Source organism: Argentina silus, assembly GCF_951799395.1.
Source record: "Argentina silus genome assembly, chromosome: 9".
Taxonomy (NCBI): domain Eukaryota; kingdom Metazoa; phylum Chordata; class Actinopteri; order Argentiniformes; family Argentinidae; genus Argentina; species Argentina silus.
Window position 1 is genome coordinate 14,580,377 of NC_139663.1, and position 18,993 is coordinate 14,599,369.

General features: G+C 45.9%; 2 protein-coding genes across 2 annotated transcripts; one reads left to right on the plus strand and one right to left on the minus strand.

The window, feature by feature from the left end:
- Nucleotides 1–3,417: 3,417 nt before the first annotated feature.
- LOC310809760 (26S proteasome non-ATPase regulatory subunit 11-like) lies at nucleotides 3,418–11,124 on the plus strand. Its single transcript, XM_083677194.1, has 13 exons — nucleotides 3,418–3,521; nucleotides 4,611–4,712; nucleotides 5,333–5,529; nucleotides 5,706–5,763; nucleotides 6,097–6,291; nucleotides 6,445–6,589; nucleotides 7,242–7,302; nucleotides 7,554–7,616; nucleotides 7,782–7,907; nucleotides 8,296–8,331; nucleotides 8,911–8,962; nucleotides 9,313–9,455; nucleotides 9,665–11,124. The coding sequence occupies exons 1-12, from the start codon at nucleotides 3,431–3,433 to the stop codon at nucleotides 9,453–9,455; spliced, it is 1,269 nt and encodes a 422-aa protein (XP_083533320.1). The 5' UTR covers nucleotides 3,418–3,430; the 3' UTR covers nucleotides 9,665–11,124.
- A 4,029-nt stretch (nucleotides 11,125–15,153) lies between these two features.
- On the minus strand, nucleotides 15,154–17,492 carry prl (prolactin; the record flags this gene model as incomplete). Its single annotated transcript, XM_083677201.1, has 5 exons — nucleotides 15,154–15,342; nucleotides 15,741–15,923; nucleotides 16,339–16,446; nucleotides 16,771–16,883; nucleotides 17,453–17,492. 5 exons carry the CDS (start codon nucleotides 17,490–17,492, stop codon nucleotides 15,154–15,156), a joined length of 633 nt encoding a protein of 210 aa, XP_083533327.1.
- Between the last annotated feature and the right edge of the window lie 1,501 nt (nucleotides 17,493–18,993).

Sequence of the window (18,993 nt, forward strand, 5' to 3'; positions counted from 1 at the left end):
GGTGCCTCTGGGTTTGCGGAGGGAGGGCTGGGGTTGGGTTGGTGGTGCTGTGGGGGGGTCAGATCAAACCAGACGTGTTTGGGAAGAACCAAGATGGCCGCTCACGGGGTGAAGAAATCAAACCTGTGAAGAAGAAACACAGCAAGAGCTGAATTATGAAACTGCACACAATGTTTTTTCCATGATAAAGTATAGTTTAGATTTAGAAAACTAGAGGATTATTGTTAATGTGGAAACCATAGTTCATAGTTTTCCAACTACAGTATATTCAAAAGGATATGTTGCTCTTGGAAATGTGTTGATAACTATTACTTATAAAGAAAACTATCTTATACAGCATATTCATCATCATGGCAGTGACAAAGGAGCGTAGGCTACAGTGTTCGGATAATATTAATTATATTTACGTTTCGGGTCATAATGCAACTTTGTCAGGTTTTCAAACAATCATGTGTGCAGATATTCAGTCGATTCACATCTGATCAAATGATCAAAACCTTCTTTCAAACAGTGATTTCCAAAATGCATCTGATTACCAAATGAAATTCCTTTAAACCTCTCAATGCATCCCTTAGTGTTTGCATGAACAGGTTTCATGTTAACAGGTGAAGCTATGTTACTGTTATTGTTTTTTTCTTTGCCACAGATTATGCCTGAGTAGTAGGCCTAAAATTGCTTCTTCACGCTGCTAGATCTTCACAATATTTTCCATATAAGTGTTAAAAATGTGCAATACAAATTATTTGACTTCTTTTTTTTTTTTTCTTTTTTTTTACAGATATGTAGCCTAATAGGCCTACATCAGCTATTTATCCTTTTATATCCTCATCATAGCCAACTCAGCGGGCTTCTCAACACACTATGCTCTCATCATTATTATATAAGGACCTAGATAAGGCCAGAGAAGCATAATAAAGAAATGTGCGCAAGCATCCATCTTAGCTCTAAAATGGAAGCCTTGAATGAAACACCCTCCCCCTCAGCACACGGCTGCTCTATAGATATAGATATTATATAGTTCGACAATACATAATTATACTGTTATGAATTATAAATGATTTACCGGTGGTATATTGTGGTGGCATTTAAATCCTATTTGGCTAAATAAACCGTTAGAAAATGCGGTTGGAAATCATTTCTAAGCAGGCCTATGAGCTCTATAATTTCGAAAAGGTTGGAATTTAATTATTGATTTAAAAAGACAAAATAGCCTACAGTGTTGGCTATTCATCTACAAAAAATAGTGAACTATTTTTCTATTGGAATGAAACACAAGCTGCAGAATAACAACATCATGGCATAATAGCATAATTTCTTACCTTCAAATCAATTTAGTCTTTCAGTATAATCCATGTAGCACCACTCCTCGACTTTAGGTTACTGTTGGCCAATGTTTTTGTAAAAGTGATGCTATTCAGCCGATGATGGTTATTTTTCACTCCGGAGCCGCTGACACACGAGCGAGTTTAGCATCCGCTGTCCAAGGTCCTGGGGCGTCTACGGTGGGAGCAAGACGGGTCGCAACAGTGTAATTACAGTAGTCTATATGCAGATTGACGTTTCCCTGTTCTAATGTTTTCCTCCTGTTAGGAGTAATGGAAATCTCTCGCTCGTACAGGGTAACACAGATGCACAGTGGATGCGAAATGTGTGACACTCGCTATTAGTATAAAAATGTCTTCCATTGAAGAGCAACAATCTATATCACGGCTGTTATGTCAGTTCCCGCGACGACTATAGACAGCGGGTTATCTCTCCCAAACACACCACGGGGATAAGCAGCCCAGAAGAAAAGGAAGATCAAAACAAAGAAAAAAGAAAACGCCGAGAAAAATGGCTACTACGAGTTCTAAAAATAGAAGGCTTAGGCTACCCTTTAAGCAAACCAGCAAAAATCTCGACGCTTTGATGCAGGCATCTGCAGATATTCGGGTTGGTTGTGAGGATGATATGAAGCGACCCCATTGGTCGACGCTGGGATGCTGTTGCTGTTGTGTCGCTGTCGCAATCGTGGTGCTTGCGAGGGTATTGGCTGTGGACTGCAGAGGAGTCTACCACTGGGCGCTCTGTCCATGGTTCTGAAACCGCTGTCTCCAGCTGTTCGCTCTATATGACACAGGCCATGCATTCGTCAGTGTGGAGGACTCTGGACCTTGTGAACCCAGCTGTCATTGTTAGCTCAAGATTATCCCGTTCCCCCAGATAAACATTAAAACAGAGGAGATGGATAATACATCCTGCGACGCGCGGCTTAATTGTATGCAGGCTGGCACGGGTCAACATTTAAACGGAACATTGTTAGGCGATCACTTCACGCGTGCGTTTAGAAGGGGATTATACAAGGTTTTTTTTTGTAAATAAATAAGCGGTGCGGCTCCCCCCTCCACACCTGCCTGTAGGTGTTGCTATAGGAATAGCCGTGCTATTTGCTTTAAGCCTATAAGCCTTTATGGTCTGCTGCTAGAAGGTCGTCTCACCGATGATGAGAATAGCTTATGCTATAAGACGACAGTCATAGCCTACTTGATTATTTATGTATCCATTACAATTAGGCAAAATAGGAGGAGCACTAACCCTAACCCTAACCCTAACCCTAGTTTGGTCACTAACCTAGCTGATAACCTAGCCTATAAACCTGTCGACATAGTGTATACACCTGTCTGCATTGTCTATACACCTGTCTGCACAGTCTTTACACCTGTCTGCATCGTCTTTACATCTGTCTGCATAGTCTTTACACCTGTCTGAATAGTCTATACACCTGTCTCCATAGTCTTTACACCTGTCTGCATTGTCTATACACCTGTCTGCATAGTCTTTACACTTGTCTGCATAGTCTATATACCTGTCTGCATCGTCTTTACATCTGTCTGCATAGTCTTTACACCTGTCTGAATAGTCTATACACCTGTCTCCATAGTCTTTACACCTGTCTGCATTGTCTATACACCTGTCTGCATAGTCTTTACACTTGTCTGCATAGTCTATATACCTGTCTGCATAGTCTTTACACCTGTCTGCATAGTCTATATACCTGTCTGCATAGTCTATATACCTGTCTGCATAGTATATACATTTGAGTTACAGCACAGGTGTTTTGTTTTCGCCTTGGGTATTTTCCTGGCAGAGTCAGGTGGCAGTCAGGTTTCTCAATGATCGGTGAAAACATACACAGTCCAAAATGTGATCGGTGGAGCCTGAAATAAAACAATAAAAACGTATTAGGTTAAAACTTTTGAAAGAACGTTTGTTTTGTTTAGTTGTTTCATCCCATGCCGAAAAAAATACAGGTGCAAACTCAGGTGCACGGTTGCTAGGCATCACTACAACATCTGGCCCCGAATGTGCGGTTCCACCAGATAACGAAAGAGGGCGCCGAGATTGACGCTCATGAGCCAACCGGAACAAGCTGTCAGAGCGAGGAGGCAAGATGGCAGCCGCGGCAGTGGCTGAGTTTCAAAGAGCACAGTCTCTTCTCGGTACAGATCGGAATGCGTCTATCGATATTTTGCATTCCATCGGTGAGTATTTAGAGCAAGGTCTTGCAGTGGCTAAGTGACCCGAATGTGTAGTGACCAGCTAAAACAGTTTGGCTCTCCCTTTGTTGGAGCGATTGACTAAACATTAGCTCGCTCGTTAGCTTGGCTAATAGCTACCCGGCTAGTTACCGGCCTATCCCATGCATTGGTCACAGTGAGTCAGCAGCAGGGACACCGGTAGCTAAGCTAGCTCATTGATTGAAGATGGTTAGCCAGTTTGCTAAATTAGCGGTGGTTGTCGTTTTTTTGTACTTATTGGCTGTACTTGTACTTACAAGGCAGCAATATGATATTGCAACTGGCTAGCTTACGATTTCCAAGCGAGCTAAGGCATCACATGTAAAACATTCCGAATCTGTGACTTAACTTAAGCTATTACTGTTTAGCGGAACAGAGACGCATACATGAAGTTGACATCTTGTATTTATAGCATCTCTGGCGAGCCAGCAGTTGTCAGCTTTAATTTCCATAATTCAAGTTAATCTTGCATTGTAGCTATAGCTAACTAAAGTTAGCTAACTCCAGTGTGTTTGTGTTTCGTATTGTTATGACAGCATGCATGCATGCCATGGCCAGGTCAGCTGTCACAGTCTGTGCCTCTAGTTATACATGGACGCATGTTCTGCGTCTGTGAAGACATTGGCGTGTCCTCTCTGCCCCGGCTTGTAAATGGACCCCTACACCGGCTTTAGATCCAGCATCAGTTATTACTGTCAACTGAAAGCGGAGACTCATTGATGAGCATCTTACTGACGCTATGCAATTTGAATCAGCGGTGTGAGAGAGCAGGTTTTAATTTCACTGCACATCTAGGCTAGATGCTCATGTTGCTTGATATCGACAACAAGTGTTTTATTGTTTTTTTTTCATCTATAGACACCTAGCAATGGTTCCCGATTTGTTCTGTTGTATCTAGCCAACCTAAAGCGTTTGCAGTTGTCTTGTGTCTCACCAAGTAAGCCAAAACAAGTGTGTTCCTAGAACAAGACCCCATAAAGTTGGGTACATTATGGTATAAGTGAAGTGAAACTTGTTCCCCATGCTGACGTGACGTGCCTCTCTGTGTTCCAGTGAAGCGGGACATCCAGGAAAGCGATGAGGAGGCGGTGCGTGTCAAAGAGCAGAGCATCCTGGAGCTGGGGGGTCTGCTGGCCAAGACAGGCCAGGCTGCAGGTAACAATCCCCAGATAACCCTCCCAGGAGGAGTCCCTCCTCTTTTATCCTGGTTCTGGCACTTGGTTGACTCCAGAGTGTGGTGGAGGCGGCATGTATCCTAACTGAACCGAACTGAGCTGAGCTGAGCTGTACTGGGCTGGCCTGGTTATGCATACACAATAGTTTCTGTAACAGTGCTGAAATGGACAATGTGGAAAGAAAAAAAACAGCAAGCTCAGTATCGTTCATGTTGGCCCTGTATTGTGTAAACCTCGGGCCCCAAGATGTTGAATCTTGCTAAGCTTATGCTGGACGATCACAGGTGCATACATCACCTGTGCTACTAGAGTGATGGTGACAGACGCAGAACCAACAATATAGGCTACCTGTCTTCTGTCATCTCTGAACCTAGTCTGTGCTGAATTAGCCTTTTTTTTTTTTTTTTTTTTTTTTTTTGCAAAGTTCATTTAAAGAACACACTTGACACTTGAAAGCTCACAATGCCTTTCTCTGGCCCTGTTCCTCCCTCTCTTCCTTGTTATCTCTGTCTCCCTGTCTCTCTCCCCCTGTGTCTCTCTCTCTCTCTCCCTCTCCCACCCCCTCCCCCTCCCCCTCCCACCCCCCCCTCCCTCCATCAGAGCTGGGAGGCCTTCTGAAGTACGTGCGGCCGTTCCTCTGCTCCATCAGCAAGGCCAAGGCGGCCCGGCTGGTGCGCTCCCTGCTGGACCTCTTCCTGGACATGGAGGCGGCCACGGGCCAGGAGGTGGAGCTGTGTCTGGAGTGCATCGAGTGGGCCAAGGCTGAGAAGAGGACCTTCCTCAGACAGGCGCTGGAGGTGAGGGGATTGAATCCTCCATCATTAGCATATAGTTGACAGTGGACGGTGATTTAGCTGGTCAGACACTGGGTGCAGCTTTTGGCTGCCAGAGTTATTGGTGGTGGTTGATAGCGATTATGATGATTACGTAGATCGTAGATGTCGTCAGTGACGTTTTCTTATTCTCTCTCTAGTCTCGTCTGATCGCTCTGTACTTCGACACTAAGCGCTACCAGGAAGCGCTCCATCTAGGTAACTCCCTCCCTCTTCGCACTGACTGACCAATGGCTGCATCCTCTTCCCTTCATCATGTGTGTGGACCTATCATGTCCTCTCCCCAGTGAAGCTGGATTAAGCGTTAGCCTTTCAGTGTTTTGGTCACAGAGAACTTAGTCAAGGCATAATAATGGAAGAATCAATCAATATTTATTTCTCTCTCTCTCTCCAATCTCCCTCTTTCCTTCTCTCTCTCTGTCCATCCCTCCATCTCCCTGCCTCTTTCCACTCCTCTCTCTAACCCATCTCTTCCTTTCTTATGTCTCCCTCACTCTTCCCTCTCCCCCTCCCTCTCTCCCTCTCCCCCAGTCACCCAGCTCTTGCAGGAGCTGAAGAAGATGGATGACAAGGCCCTGCTGGTGGAGGTTCAGCTGCTGGAGAGTAAGACATACCACGCCCTCAGCAACCTGCCCAAGGCCCGCGCCGCCCTCACGTCCGCCAGGACGACCGCCAACGCCATCTACTGCCCGCCCAAGCTCCAGGCCGCCCTGGACATGCAGTCAGGTACGCTGTCCCCCTCCCCACCTCCACCTCTCCCTTGCTTTCTTCTTCTTTTTTTATACTGTATTATTCACTTGGTCAGTTCTATTCTAACCTGCCTTCTCTCTCTCTCTCTGTGTGTCTCTGTCTCTCTCTCCCCCCCCCCCCCCTCCACAGGGATCATCCATGCAGCGGATGAGAGGGACTGGAAGACAGCCTACTCCTACTTCTACGAGGCCTTCGAGGGCTACGACTCGGTCGACCACCCCAGAGCCATCACCGCTCTCAAATACATGCTGCTCTGCAAGATCATGCTCAACTTGTATGTGTCTGTGTGTCTGTGTGTCTGTCTGTGTGTCTGTGTGTGTGTGTGTGTGTGTGTGTGTGTGTGTGTGTGTGTGTGTGTGTACGCACAAACACAGCAGACATTATATCACCTGATAGGATATGATGTGTCAGTAGAGAACCGAAGTCTCTGACGCCACTGGGACCGTTTTTACAAAACTTGAGGGTGAATGATGCGTCTTGCCATAGAGATTCAGCTTTTTTTATAATTACACTGATTGGCCCATGGGGGGTGCTATCGTAAACAACCGAAATTCAGACATTACACTGATTGGCCCAATCAGGGGGCGCTATAGTAACAGAAATTCCACACAAGGAGGAGTGCTACATCATTCGTGGGGGAACAACATGTTTCCTGTAGACTTGTTTATGTCCCTTTCACATTGTCTCTTCCAGTACTGTTTCAGCAACGACGGTGCGTGTGTAACCAGGCCAGGCCCAGTACAGCTCAGCTCAGTTGGGCTCTGTAGTGTAAATAAGGGTTTAGTGCAGGGGGTTCTCAAACTTTTTTTGTCTTGTGACCCCAGATTGAGATCAATAATTTCCTGTGTCCCCAACAACGTGCAGGATATGCCAACAGATAATAATGACTTCTGGAGGATTGACGTGTCTCTGTCTCTGTGTTGCAGGCCAGAGGACGTCCATGCTCTGACCAGTGGTAAACTAGCCTTGCGGCACGCTGGCAGACAGGTATGTACCCCAGGTGAGGCTGGTGGAGGTAGAAATCGGAGGACGGGCCCATGGTAATGCATGGAATGGAATGAGGAATGGTGTTTGATACAATTCCTCATTCCGTTCCATGCATTACAATGAGCCTGTCCTCCTATTTCTACCTCCTCTGATGTCCCCCTACCCCTCTTGTACTGCCATGCGTGTAGACCTACAGCTCTTGTTTGTGTTCTGCTGCTCACTGCTGCCCCCTACTGTCTGTTTCTCTGCAGACAGACTCTCTGAAATGTGTGGCTAAAGCCAGCAAGAACAGGTCGCTGGCAGACTTTGAAAACGTGAGTGTTTTTTTTTGTGCTGGATTTCAATGTTTCATACTGTATTACAATGCACATTTGATCCTCCATTATATACCCATTAACCCCTCAACCCCCATTCCCCCCTCTACCTCTCCTTCATTTTCTCCATTCCTCTTTAACCCCTCAACCCCCCCCCCCCCCCAGGCCCTGACAGAGTACAGAGCAGAGCTGAGAGACGACCCCATCATAAGCACACACCTGACCACGCTCTATGACAACCTGCTGGAGAAGAACCTGATCCGCGACATCGAGCCTTTCTCAAGGGTCCAGGTACCCCGTCCCCCGTCTACTGGACTGTGTTCCAGTCTGGAACTTTCTGTTTCATTCTATTCTATTGTACTCGATTCTATTATTTCCATTCTCTTGTATGCTAGATTCTATTCTTTCACTTTATACAACTCTACTTGAATCTATTGTTTCATTATATTCTACTCTACGCTGCCCTATTCTATACTATTTCATTCCATTATATTCTTCTCTGTTCTATTGTTTCATTCTATCCCGTATTCTACTCTATTTGTTCTCCCAAAGTAAACAACGACTAGATCAGTTAGTTCATCCAGATGAACGTCAGGAATGTTAAAAGTTGTTTATTGACAGAAAACGTTGAGCTGGTGGGTCTCTTCCCTAACTACAGTGCTTCTCTGTCCCTCCACAGATAGAACACATTTCCACTCTCATAAAACTCTCCAAGGTAAGAACCTTTACCTCACCTTGCTCTGCTCTGAGGTCTGGGGTCAGTGTCCCCAAAGCTTCGTAGCTACAGTCGTACTTTATCTCTTTTGAAAACCCAGGCCCACTCCTCTCCTAGACCGGCGATGTTCTCCATTTAACACATTTCCTTCTTTCACGCGCGCAGAAGACGGACCTGTAAACACCGATTTTACAATTGTTACTGTCTCGTGCCTTTGCTGATTGGCTGTCAGGAGAAATTAAGTACTATTTAAGCTACAAAGCTTTTGGGAAACTGACCCCTGGTCTATTGAGGTGGAATCTCTCATCCTTGACCCTTCTATAGAGACATGTCTAATGATGTATGTAGATATTAACTGGTGTCTGTCTGCAGCACCCCTCCTGCTTTAGCTGGGTTAGGGTTAGGGGTTAGGGTTAGGTAAAGACAGAAGTGGCCTCCATGTTTATTGACACAGCGTTTGTGATCATAATAAATGTGATTAAATATACTTTAGGTACTGTAACTTGTCTGTTGATGTGTAGCTATAGTAGTAATACGTGTTGTTGTTGTTGTTGTTGATGACCTGTGTCTCTTCCACAGGGAGATGTCGAGAGGAAGCTGTCACAGATGATTCTGGACAAGAAGTTTCACGGTAGGTTTGTGTGAGGCCACAGCACCACCAGTCTGTGAGTGGAGAGACCAGCGCTTTCTTCCTGTGTTAATACCCTTATAACAACACCATCAAGCCCACAAACCCTGTTCTTATGTCTCTCTGTCTCTCTCTCTGTCTTTGTTTCCCTCTGCCTCTCTCTTTTTCGTCTCCACATTTCTCCCCCTCTCTCTCTCCATCCCTCTGCCTCTCTCTCTCCCTCTCTCTCTCCTTTTGCACTCTCTTGTTCATGGTCTCTCTCCCTCTCTCTCTCTATCTCTCTCCCTCCCTTTCCTTCTGCCTCTCTCTCCCCCTTCTCTCTCTCTCTCCACCCTCCCCCCCTCTCTCTGTAGGTATTCTGGACCAAGGCGAGGGTGTGCTGATCATCTTCGACGAGCCTCCAGTAGACAAGACGTACGAAGCAGCCCTGGAGACCGTTCAGAACATGAGCAAAGTGGTCGACTCGCTCTACAACAAAGCCAAGAAGCTCACATAGGTCAGTCAGCCAGCCAGCCAGCCAGTCAGGCCCCCACACAAGATATCCAGCTTCCAGCTAGAATAATTAAATGCATTCTGCTATTGTTTTACATGTTCTAACCAGAAATAATGTGAAAATGTAGAGTGGAGTTTGGATATTGAGCGAGAGTTACGCATACATTTCCTGCCTGCCTGCCTAACTTCCTTCTCTCTTTCTCTCGTCCACAGAAGCGACCACCAGTATCCCAGCTCAGAGCGTGCTCAGTCTGTCTGTGCAGCTCCTCAGTGATGCGGGGGTGGGGGAGGGGAGAGGAGAGGAGAGGAGAGGAGAGGAGAGGAGAGGAGAGGAGAGGAGAGGAGAGGAGAGGAGAGGAGAGGGAGTGTTTGGACTTCAACAACCCAGCAAGCAAATATACCAACCAAGTGACCAACCAACCAACCAACCAAGCAACTCACAAACTGGTGGGTCTAGGCTGTCCCCCCCCCACCACCTCCAGCCTCCCCCCCCCACCACCACCACCACCCCGTCCCCCCTCAAACTCTGACTGGGGAGGACGGGGGGTTCTGAAAGAGCTCCCCAATGAACATTAAAGCTCCCCAACAACGGACATTCCTTCCCCCCCCCCCCTCTCCTCCTCCTCATCAGATTTCTATGTAACTGGGCAGCCTGCCCCTCCTCCTCCCTCTCTTGCTGACCATCAGGGAAACTTGTAAAAAAATAACAATAAAGAAACATATACATGTATAAGACATCAAAGAGATCTGTCTCAGAGTATGATCGGTGGGCTCATCTGCCCAAAGATTCTCTTCTGTTGGCCAATACCTGTCCCTCAATCTTTTGTTATGGCTGAGACCCCCCCCCCCCCTCCCCCCACACCTACCAGCTTACCAGAAGAACGGTTTGATACACTGGCTAGTCCTGCCCCCCCCCCCCCCCCCCCCGCCCACCTCTGGGAACATTGCCTTCTGACCCCACCCCTGTCATCAACACCCGGACCCAACCACACCCAGACGGCATTCTGGGTTAGCCGGCATCGACGACACGTCTGACCGTCCGCTGGGAACACGCCACAGGAAGAGGACGGCACCATCCCGTTCTGAAGCGTGCAACGCTATTTGTGCTCCTCTCTGCTCTTCCTGTTTGTATATAACGTTGCAAAGTGTTTGTTGTCGCATTCCAAATCGACCCCTGACCCCTGAACCCCTCATGCACTCACGTAGATGCTGTATAAGAGGATTGGATTGGTGTATGGTGATGGGGCCAAATTTCCGACCAGCCAATCAGGGGGCACGATTGTTATTATTACCATATCGCTTTGATCTATCCGCTCCTCTGATAGGTACAGGAGTGCCTGGGGGGGGAGGGGCTAGGGGAGGATTTGGAATACGCCAAATGTCCACTCATAGCCTGTCATGCCCACGCCCCCTCCTATGTTTTTTATAACGCTAAAACTGAATAAAAATCCCCCACAGAGAGCTTGGTCACACACGTGCTTTTGTGAACGATGCTTGGTCTGTATGAAACCAGTGAAGTGTGTTTATGATCCTCTCTTGTGTACCAGGGGCTCCTGTGCTGGAGGAAAAGCTGTACGGTGGGGATTGACTTTGACTTTTACAGGGACTACTAAAGAGCATTTCTCACGTGACATAGAACAAAACAAGTACTAATAAAGATGTTGAAGAATGTCTACACCTTAATTTTGTTCAAAAGGAGTGGAAACTGTTTGGTTTTAAGGGTTATATACGAGAGAAATCTTGTATATAATTTCATAACGTTTATATTGTTCTCTATCACAATGACAAATTCATTTAGTCCAGTGGTTTTCTCCAAATGATTTGCATATACTGCAACATTATGGTTATGCCATAGAGTGGTAATAAGATTGTATAATATTATAATATGATTATAAGATTGTATAATAAACAATAAGATCTTATTGATTTTACATGACTAACTATCAAAACATCAACCAGTTGCTGGTGGAACTGTAAGCAGAGACACATGAATTCCTGTCCGATGGAAAGCAATTTCTTTGAACATGGTTGTGTTAGGGTTAGTGTTCAACAATCTCAGTTCAAATCTCAACTATCGTTCCTTGCTTCCTGGCAACCTCTGTCCTTCCCTCCTTCTCAAACTCATTGGAGGAGAAGGTCTGAGGCTCCTCCCCTCAGATATTCTCCTCCAATCGGTTTTGAGAAGGAAGCGAGGGGAGAGGAATCAAGGAATCAGAGATTCAAACTCTGATAGGTGAATCATTACTGGCATGTTTAAAGCAACAGGGGGCGCTATTGGATTGTGCTGGACTCTCAGAACAAGTTACATTTCTGAAGTCAGGCCTGGTATTAATTCTTTATGAAAAAGGTTTTGAATCCTCCCTGCCAATGTAGGCATACACTATTAGATTAGATTAGATTCAACTTTATTATCATTGTGCAGAGTACAAGTACAGAGACAATGAAATGCACTATGTATAGATAAACAATTACATTTTTCAGTTCTGTTATTATTAATTATCCCTACATTTGATTCATTTAAACTGGTATTTCCCCCTATGCTGCTGACAGGTTTGTCATAACAGTGTCACCTCACATACAGGAGCCTACTGATGATCCGCTCTCATAATAAATAAAATACTTTTATAAGTATATCATAAGTTATAATTAGAATGGAATCCTTTATTTCCAAAGAGTTTGAGAGTTCTATAATTGTCTATTCATTCAGGAAGAGGTCTATAAAGAATGACAAACGTTTGGCGTAATTTTCTGCCCAATAAGATCCAACTATAGGAGCCTTTTTTACTCGTGACTTCCCCTAGTGGAAAATGTTTGCAGAGTGTATCTTTAACATCAAAACTTACTTTGAAAATCAAATGACCAAAAGGACAGTGCAAATCTCCAATGCCACATTTTGGGTTTTTTTAAAAAGAAAGTGGGGGTCAAATGGGACCATATATACCATATACTGAAAAATGTATGCACTCACTGGAATGTAAGTCGCTTTGGATAAAAGCATCAGCTAAATGGCATATATTATTATATTATTATTATATAAACAGAAAAAAGTCCTCATAGGCCAAAACATAAGTGTGTGTGTGTGTGTGTGGGGGGGGGGGGGTCACACCTACAGGTCCCCTACTCATAGTGTGACTTAGTTAGTCCATATCTTCCTTATAGTAGGGCGTAGGAGCTGGGTGTGGAGGGGGAGGGGAATCAAGAGAGTTCTCTCAGCTTTGGGAGGTATTGTAAATGAATAACTCACCTTCTTTGTTAAAGAAGTAGAAGCTTTAGATCAACAGTGCTATAGAGACTGAATGGACTGTTTCCCAGACACAGATTAAGCATAGTCCTGAAATACATAAATCACACCTTCAATGGAGACTCTATTGAAAATGCTTTAAACATATTCCACTGTTGTATTGTGTTTGTTGTGTTGTGAGTTGTGAGAATGGTCGTACGGGGAGGGGGAGGTTGAGGGAGGGGCATTTTGAGAAGTGTATGTTGTGAGAATGGATTATGTATGGAAAGATCAAGGGAGAGTGGTTGACTGTTTTTCAAGTTTAAGTATGTTTGTCTGTATGTGTGCATTATGTGTAAATAAAATACAATTCTACAAAAAATGGGAATGAACTCTAGTCCTCGTCCTCCCCGGAGACCCCGCAGCTGCAGGTCACATATGTGTATCTAGAATATAATAAACCTGTAACAAATGCATTGTAGGCTACTGGCTTCTGTCGTTAGGGGGATTCATCGTGGAGTGGAACGCACATAAACAGCCACTCCAATGGATTGACAAAGTCAATCACCAATAACTCTTCAGTACAGTTACACCAAGTACAGATCCACACCGACAACTGTTTGTGTCGCAAACATGACTGCGTCCAACAAAATCATGTCATCAATCTGACAGTTTGGTGATTAGTGCCTGCGAGACCCTTTAATAACGCGCATAAGCGCGATTGTTGATTCAGTCGACAGAGAAACGGGTGACTTGTAAATTGTATCCCGTTTAATGTCTTTTCTTATATGTGTTCAATACCGCCCGTGGTTGAAATAACCGCTGGATGGCCAAATTCTCGTTGAAAATGAACAGGGAGAGGGCGCTTCTCCCGCTGAACGGCCTGTTTGTTCCGGACAATCACATCAGTTACATCGCCTAAATAGGTCAGTCAACCCCGTGAAATAGCCCTAGGGTTATTGATTTATTTAGGGCCTATATATGGTATGGTCATATAGAGTCGGCTGCCTGATCTAATGAACAGCATAGACGCTGATCTTAAAGTTCAAGTCAGCTTTGCGGGTTTTTCCTTATACGTTTAGGTTTGACGGTTGAGCGAATTACGGGTCAATGGAGATCTAATTCATTGCGGCATTGAAATAACTAGACGCTAAACCCTAACCTTAAACTTAATAGAGCATCATAGCGAAGTTTAGTCCGTACCATTCGTCACTTGTTTTAGGCTAAACGTTGAATACAATGTTTATAATGTTGAGGACCTCTTTGATGAAGGATGTGATTGTTTCTCTTGGTATAACATAACGTTGTGGTTTTATACGATGTATTGATTTCTGTATTTTACTGTGTTGTGTTTTTTAATGTTTTGTTTAGAAATTGTATTTATATACTTATATAATATGGACAGGTTACACCTGCAAAAGAGGCCTAGGTCTCAGTGTGTTTACCCTGTATAAATAAAGGTTAAATAAAAATGTAATACTCACATACATCCTCTATGATATGATTAATTCGCGTCAGATGTGGGCCTATTGGCAAGTGTACAATAAGCCTAACAGTGTATCTTTACATTGAAAAGGAGATTGGATCTCAATGAGACGAACCTGGATAAATAAAGATGAAATAATGCTGTGGAATGTGTCGGAGTGCGGAAGGAACGCACGTACAATGCACTTTTAATTGTGTCTGGGCTGACAATAGGACTTGGAGTGGAATCAATCACCGACAAAATGTAGCATCCTATTGCTAATTACACCTAAGATCCTCTAGAAACTAGGTCCACAACACATGATTTATATGAAAAAGAAACTACATCCACAATGATTTAAATACGGTACATAAAGTATGCCTATACAATACAGTCACAAACCGGTAAACAACAACAAGTCACAGAACTGGAGATCAGAAAAGAATTCCCGGACAGTTTTGTGACTGAAATGATTGAAATTGACCATGCATTGTTATGCAAGAAATGTTTTTTATTGATTTTTTTGTGAAACAATATATTGTATCTAGTATATGTAAACGACGTTCTATGAGTAAATTGAGAGATAGTTTGAAGTCATCTAAAGTGCAAATGTCATACAGTAGTCATCTCTTGGGAATGTGTACCCTACCCTATATATATCTTCTTGAATTATGCTTTTTTTTTTCAATTGCCAATATTAGGTCCCTTAGCTTATTGCATATAAAACAATACATGTTATGACATCTAAATAACATAAACAATACAGGACATGTGCAAAATATTCATGCATATTCAATTTAGTATAGCCTAAAAATATGAATCATATTCATAACACAAAGCATAATCCATAATGTCAGATATCAAATTGTGCAAAACAGTCAAGGTGCGTGACATCATAGCTACAGTAATTTTTTATTTTTTTTCCCAAATCAGACAATGTAAATCGATCCCCTTCTACAACCATTTAGGCTCTGACTCCAACCGTATCTCAGAGCCAAAATGGCCGTCGTTGTACACTTAGCACGTTTTCGGTCGCGTCTTGGTAGCCTTGCAGCGGAGGACCTTGAGGAAACTGTCGATCTTGTGGGAGTCCCTGCGCAAGCAGGACAAGAGGAAGTTGAAGTTGACGAGGCGGGAGGTCTTGTCCTGACCCAGGTCTCCCCCTCTGAAGGGGAGGGGGGAGATGCTCTGGGAGGAGGGGCCCATCTAGAGAGGAGAGAGAGGGAGAGGGAGAGGGAGAGAGAGGGAGAGAGGGAGATTGAGAGAGAGAGGGAGGGAGAGGGAGAGAGAGGGAGAGGGGGAGGGAGGGAGAGAGGGAGATAGAGAGAGAGAGAGAGAGAGAGAGAGGGAGAGAGATAGAGAGGGAGGGAGAGAAAGAGAGGGAGAGAGAGAGAGGGAGGGGGAGAGAGAGGGAGAGAGAGAGAATGAATACAGAGAAAGGGCAATTTACAGTGGTCACCTTGTGTGAAATGTTTGCTTGTCTGATTCTTAAAGTGAGCACTCTATATACACACACACACACACACACATACACACACACACACACACACACATACATACACACACACACACACACACACACACACACAGTATCCGTCACCCACCCTATTGACCAGTATGTCCAGGCCGTCACCCAGGCTCTTGGAGTGCTCCTGCAGTTCCTGGATGTTGCTGAAGATGGCGCTGTTGGATGGGTGTGGCAGGGAGGGGGCCTCTGAGGCGAGCAGCACCAGGGGGTCCACCCAAGCCTGCAGGAGGGAGCGAGCCAGGGACAGCAGCTCGTTCTCCTGGGGAAGAGAGAGGCCAGAGACTGGGTTGGCTGGAGCACGGTGCTATTGTGACATCAGGGGTTGTTCCGAGTGTGATCCAGGCGAGGCTGGCGGAGGTAGAAATCGGAGGACGGGCTCATTGTAATGCACGGAATGGAATGAGGGATGGTATCAAACACGTGTCCGATTTCTACCTCCACCTGCCTCCAGTGGTGAGTCAAACATGTTAGAAGAGAAGTAGAGATGTCGGTATACAGAGGTGTGGAGGGGTCTACTCAGGAAAGCAGGGGAGGCTGGTACCGTGGTACCATTGCTCATTCAAACATACGTGTTTGATACCATTCCTAATTCCGTTCCATGCATTACAATGAGCCCGTCCTCCGATTTCTACCTCCACCAGACTCTCCTGAGGAGGGTAGGGGGCTGTACTGACTGAGACTCTCAGAGCTTGCTCCTTGTCTTTGGGGGTCTGGAGGGAGTAGGTGTGGCACATGGACGGGCGTGGCATCAACAATCTGCCCATGGGCGGGAAATGAGAGTCCTGGGAGAGGGAGGGAGGGAGAGGGAGGGAGGGAGGGGGAGAGGGAGGGAGGGAGAGAGAGGGAGGGAGGGAGGGAGGGGGAGAGGGAGGGAGGGAGGGAGAGAAAGAAAGAGAGAGAGAGAGAGAGAGAGAGAGGGAGGGAGAGAGAGGGAGGGAGGGAGAGAGAGAGGGAGAGAGAGGGAGGTTGAACATAATCAGAACACAATCGGACAAACACATCCTCACAATCTTTAGAACCTAAACATACACATTAATCTCACACACGCACGCCCGCACGCCCGCACACCCGCACGCCCGCACGCACACACAGTGATTGGTACTGACCAGTTCGCTGGTGAGGGTGGTGCTGAGAGAGTGGAGCTTGTCGGAACGCTGGGAGGCTCTCTCCAGGAGGTCACTCAGACCAATGGCATGACAGGACACTACCAGACATAGAACTACAGCAGAGAGGGAGGGGGGGAGGGAAAAGGAGAGAGGGAAAGACGAGATAGGGAGACACAGAGGAGAGATGGGAGAGATGGGAGAGAGAGAGATAGGAGAGAGATGTGGGAGAGAGATGTGGGAGAGAGATGTGGGAGAGAGAGAGAGAGATGTGGGAGAGAGATGTGGGAGAGAGAGAGAGAGATGTGGGAGAGAGAGAGAGATGTGGGAGAGTGAGAGATGGGAGAGAGAGAGTGATGGGAGAGAGAGATGGGAGAGAGAGAGGTGGGAGAGAGAGAGAGATGTGGGAGAGAGAGAGAGAGGTGAGTGTAGAAAATGGGATGAAGAGAGGAGGGGGTTAGTACAGTTTATCAGTTAAGACTCAACAATTTAGCTCCAGAGAAAACCTACACATAGGAACCAAACACACACTCACATACAGACAAACTCACACACTCATTCACTTACAGACAAACTCACACACATATCTGCATCTAACACACACTCACAAACAGAAAAACTCACACACACATCTGGGTCAAACACACACTCACAAACAGACAAAGCCAAACTCAGTTCATCTCACCTGCTAGGTGGAGCCTGGTACCCTGGGATCTGCGAGCCATCATTCTATCTCTCTTTCTTTCTTTCTATCTTTCTTTCTTTCTCTCTTTCTGTCTTTCTGTCTTTCTTCTCGTTCTTCTTTGCCTCTGTCTCCTCTGCTTCTTCTTCGACTCTTTTGCTCCCTTTCCATCTCCTCTCCACTTTATAGTGTCCTTGTCTTTGTCTTTGGGTATGCATCAGTCTGGTGTGTGTGTGTGTGTGTGTGTGTGTGTGTGTGTGTGTGTGTGTGTGTGTGTGTGTGTGTGTGTGTGTGTGTGTGTGTGTGTTATTAGGAACTAGTTCTCTCCTGTCCTGTCCATCAGTAATGAGAAACATTGTTTGAAGGATGTGTTCAGGATTCTCATCAATACTCACACAGGGAGGTCTAGGTGGACTTGGAATGGGTGAGGGAGGGTCGAGGGAGGGAGGGGTGAGGGATGGGTGAGGGAGGGGAGATGGAGGGAAGGGTGAGGGAGGGAGGGAGGGGTGAGGGATGGGTGAGGTAGGGGTGAGCAATGGGTGAGGGAGGGGGAGGGATGGGTGAGGTAGGGGTGAGCGATGGGTGAGGGAGGAGTGAGGGAGGGGGAGGGACGGGCGAGGTAGGGGTGAGGGAGGGTGAGATGGAGGGGTGAGGGAGGGAGAGTTGGTGGGTCGAGGGAGGGTGAGGGGTGAAGGAAGGGAGAGGGAGGGGTGAGGGAGGGAGGGGTGAGGGAGGGTGAGGAAGAGTGAGGGATGGGTGAAGGAGGGAAAGGTCAGGGAGGGGTGAAGGATGGGTGAGAGAGGGGGGAGTCGGAGAGACAAAATCCATCGGAAACTACCGACGACAAACATCCACTAATAAGGTTCATGAATACAAACATTGATTCCAGCCTCCAGGTGAGATATGTGTCTCGTAACTGTAATGTTCTTGTAATGTCCCTTCATTGGGCTTCAGACAGCTCTCTGTTCCTCTCTCCTCCCCGGCCTCCCAGGAGGACGGACTCATTGTAGTGCATGGAACGGAATGAGGAATGGTATCAAACAGCCAGTGGTGTGAGCCCGTCCTTTGATTTCTACCTCCTGCATGCGTGTGCGTGTGTGTGTGTGTGTGTGTGTGTGTGTGTGTGTGTGTGTGTGTGTGTGTGTGTGTGTGTGTGTGTGAGAGTGTGTGAGCCATGACAATGTTTATGTTGATGAGCAGACTTCAATGTAAGACACAACCTATAGGCTCTGAGTTCTATATGTCTGTAATACCTGTCTTGGCCAGCAGGGGGTGGTGATCTTCTCTCCACACTGTGAGACAGCATTATTATGTTCTATGACTTTGACCCAATCTGTGTGCTATGCATGTTATGTGTGTGAAAGGTCTTGAAGAGTATGTGACCATATGTTATGTGTATGGTGGCTACATGCATGTGATTTTGTTCCTTGCTTCTTGTACATTGTGTGTGTGTGTGTGTGTGTGTGTGTGTGTGTGTGTGTGTGTGTGTGTGTGTGTGTGTGCATGTGGTTGTGAAGGCATGTGCATATGTGGGTGGGAAGGCA

What these genes read in the sequence shown, in the direction of transcription:
- LOC310809760 (XM_083677194.1), top strand. Translation starts at nt 3,431, where the DNA reads ATGGCAGCCGCGGCAGTGGCTGAGTTTCAAAGAGCACAGTCTCTTCTC. An exon ending in TCCTCAGACAGGCGCTGGAG is followed by an intron (nt 5,530 to 5,705) that starts GTGAGGGGATTG and finishes TTCTCTCTCTAG; the next exon opens with TCTCGTCTGATCGCTCTGTA. An exon ending in CGCTGGCAGACTTTGAAAAC is followed by an intron (nt 7,617 to 7,781) that starts GTGAGTGTTTTT and finishes CCCCCCCCCCAG; the next exon opens with GCCCTGACAGAGTACAGAGC.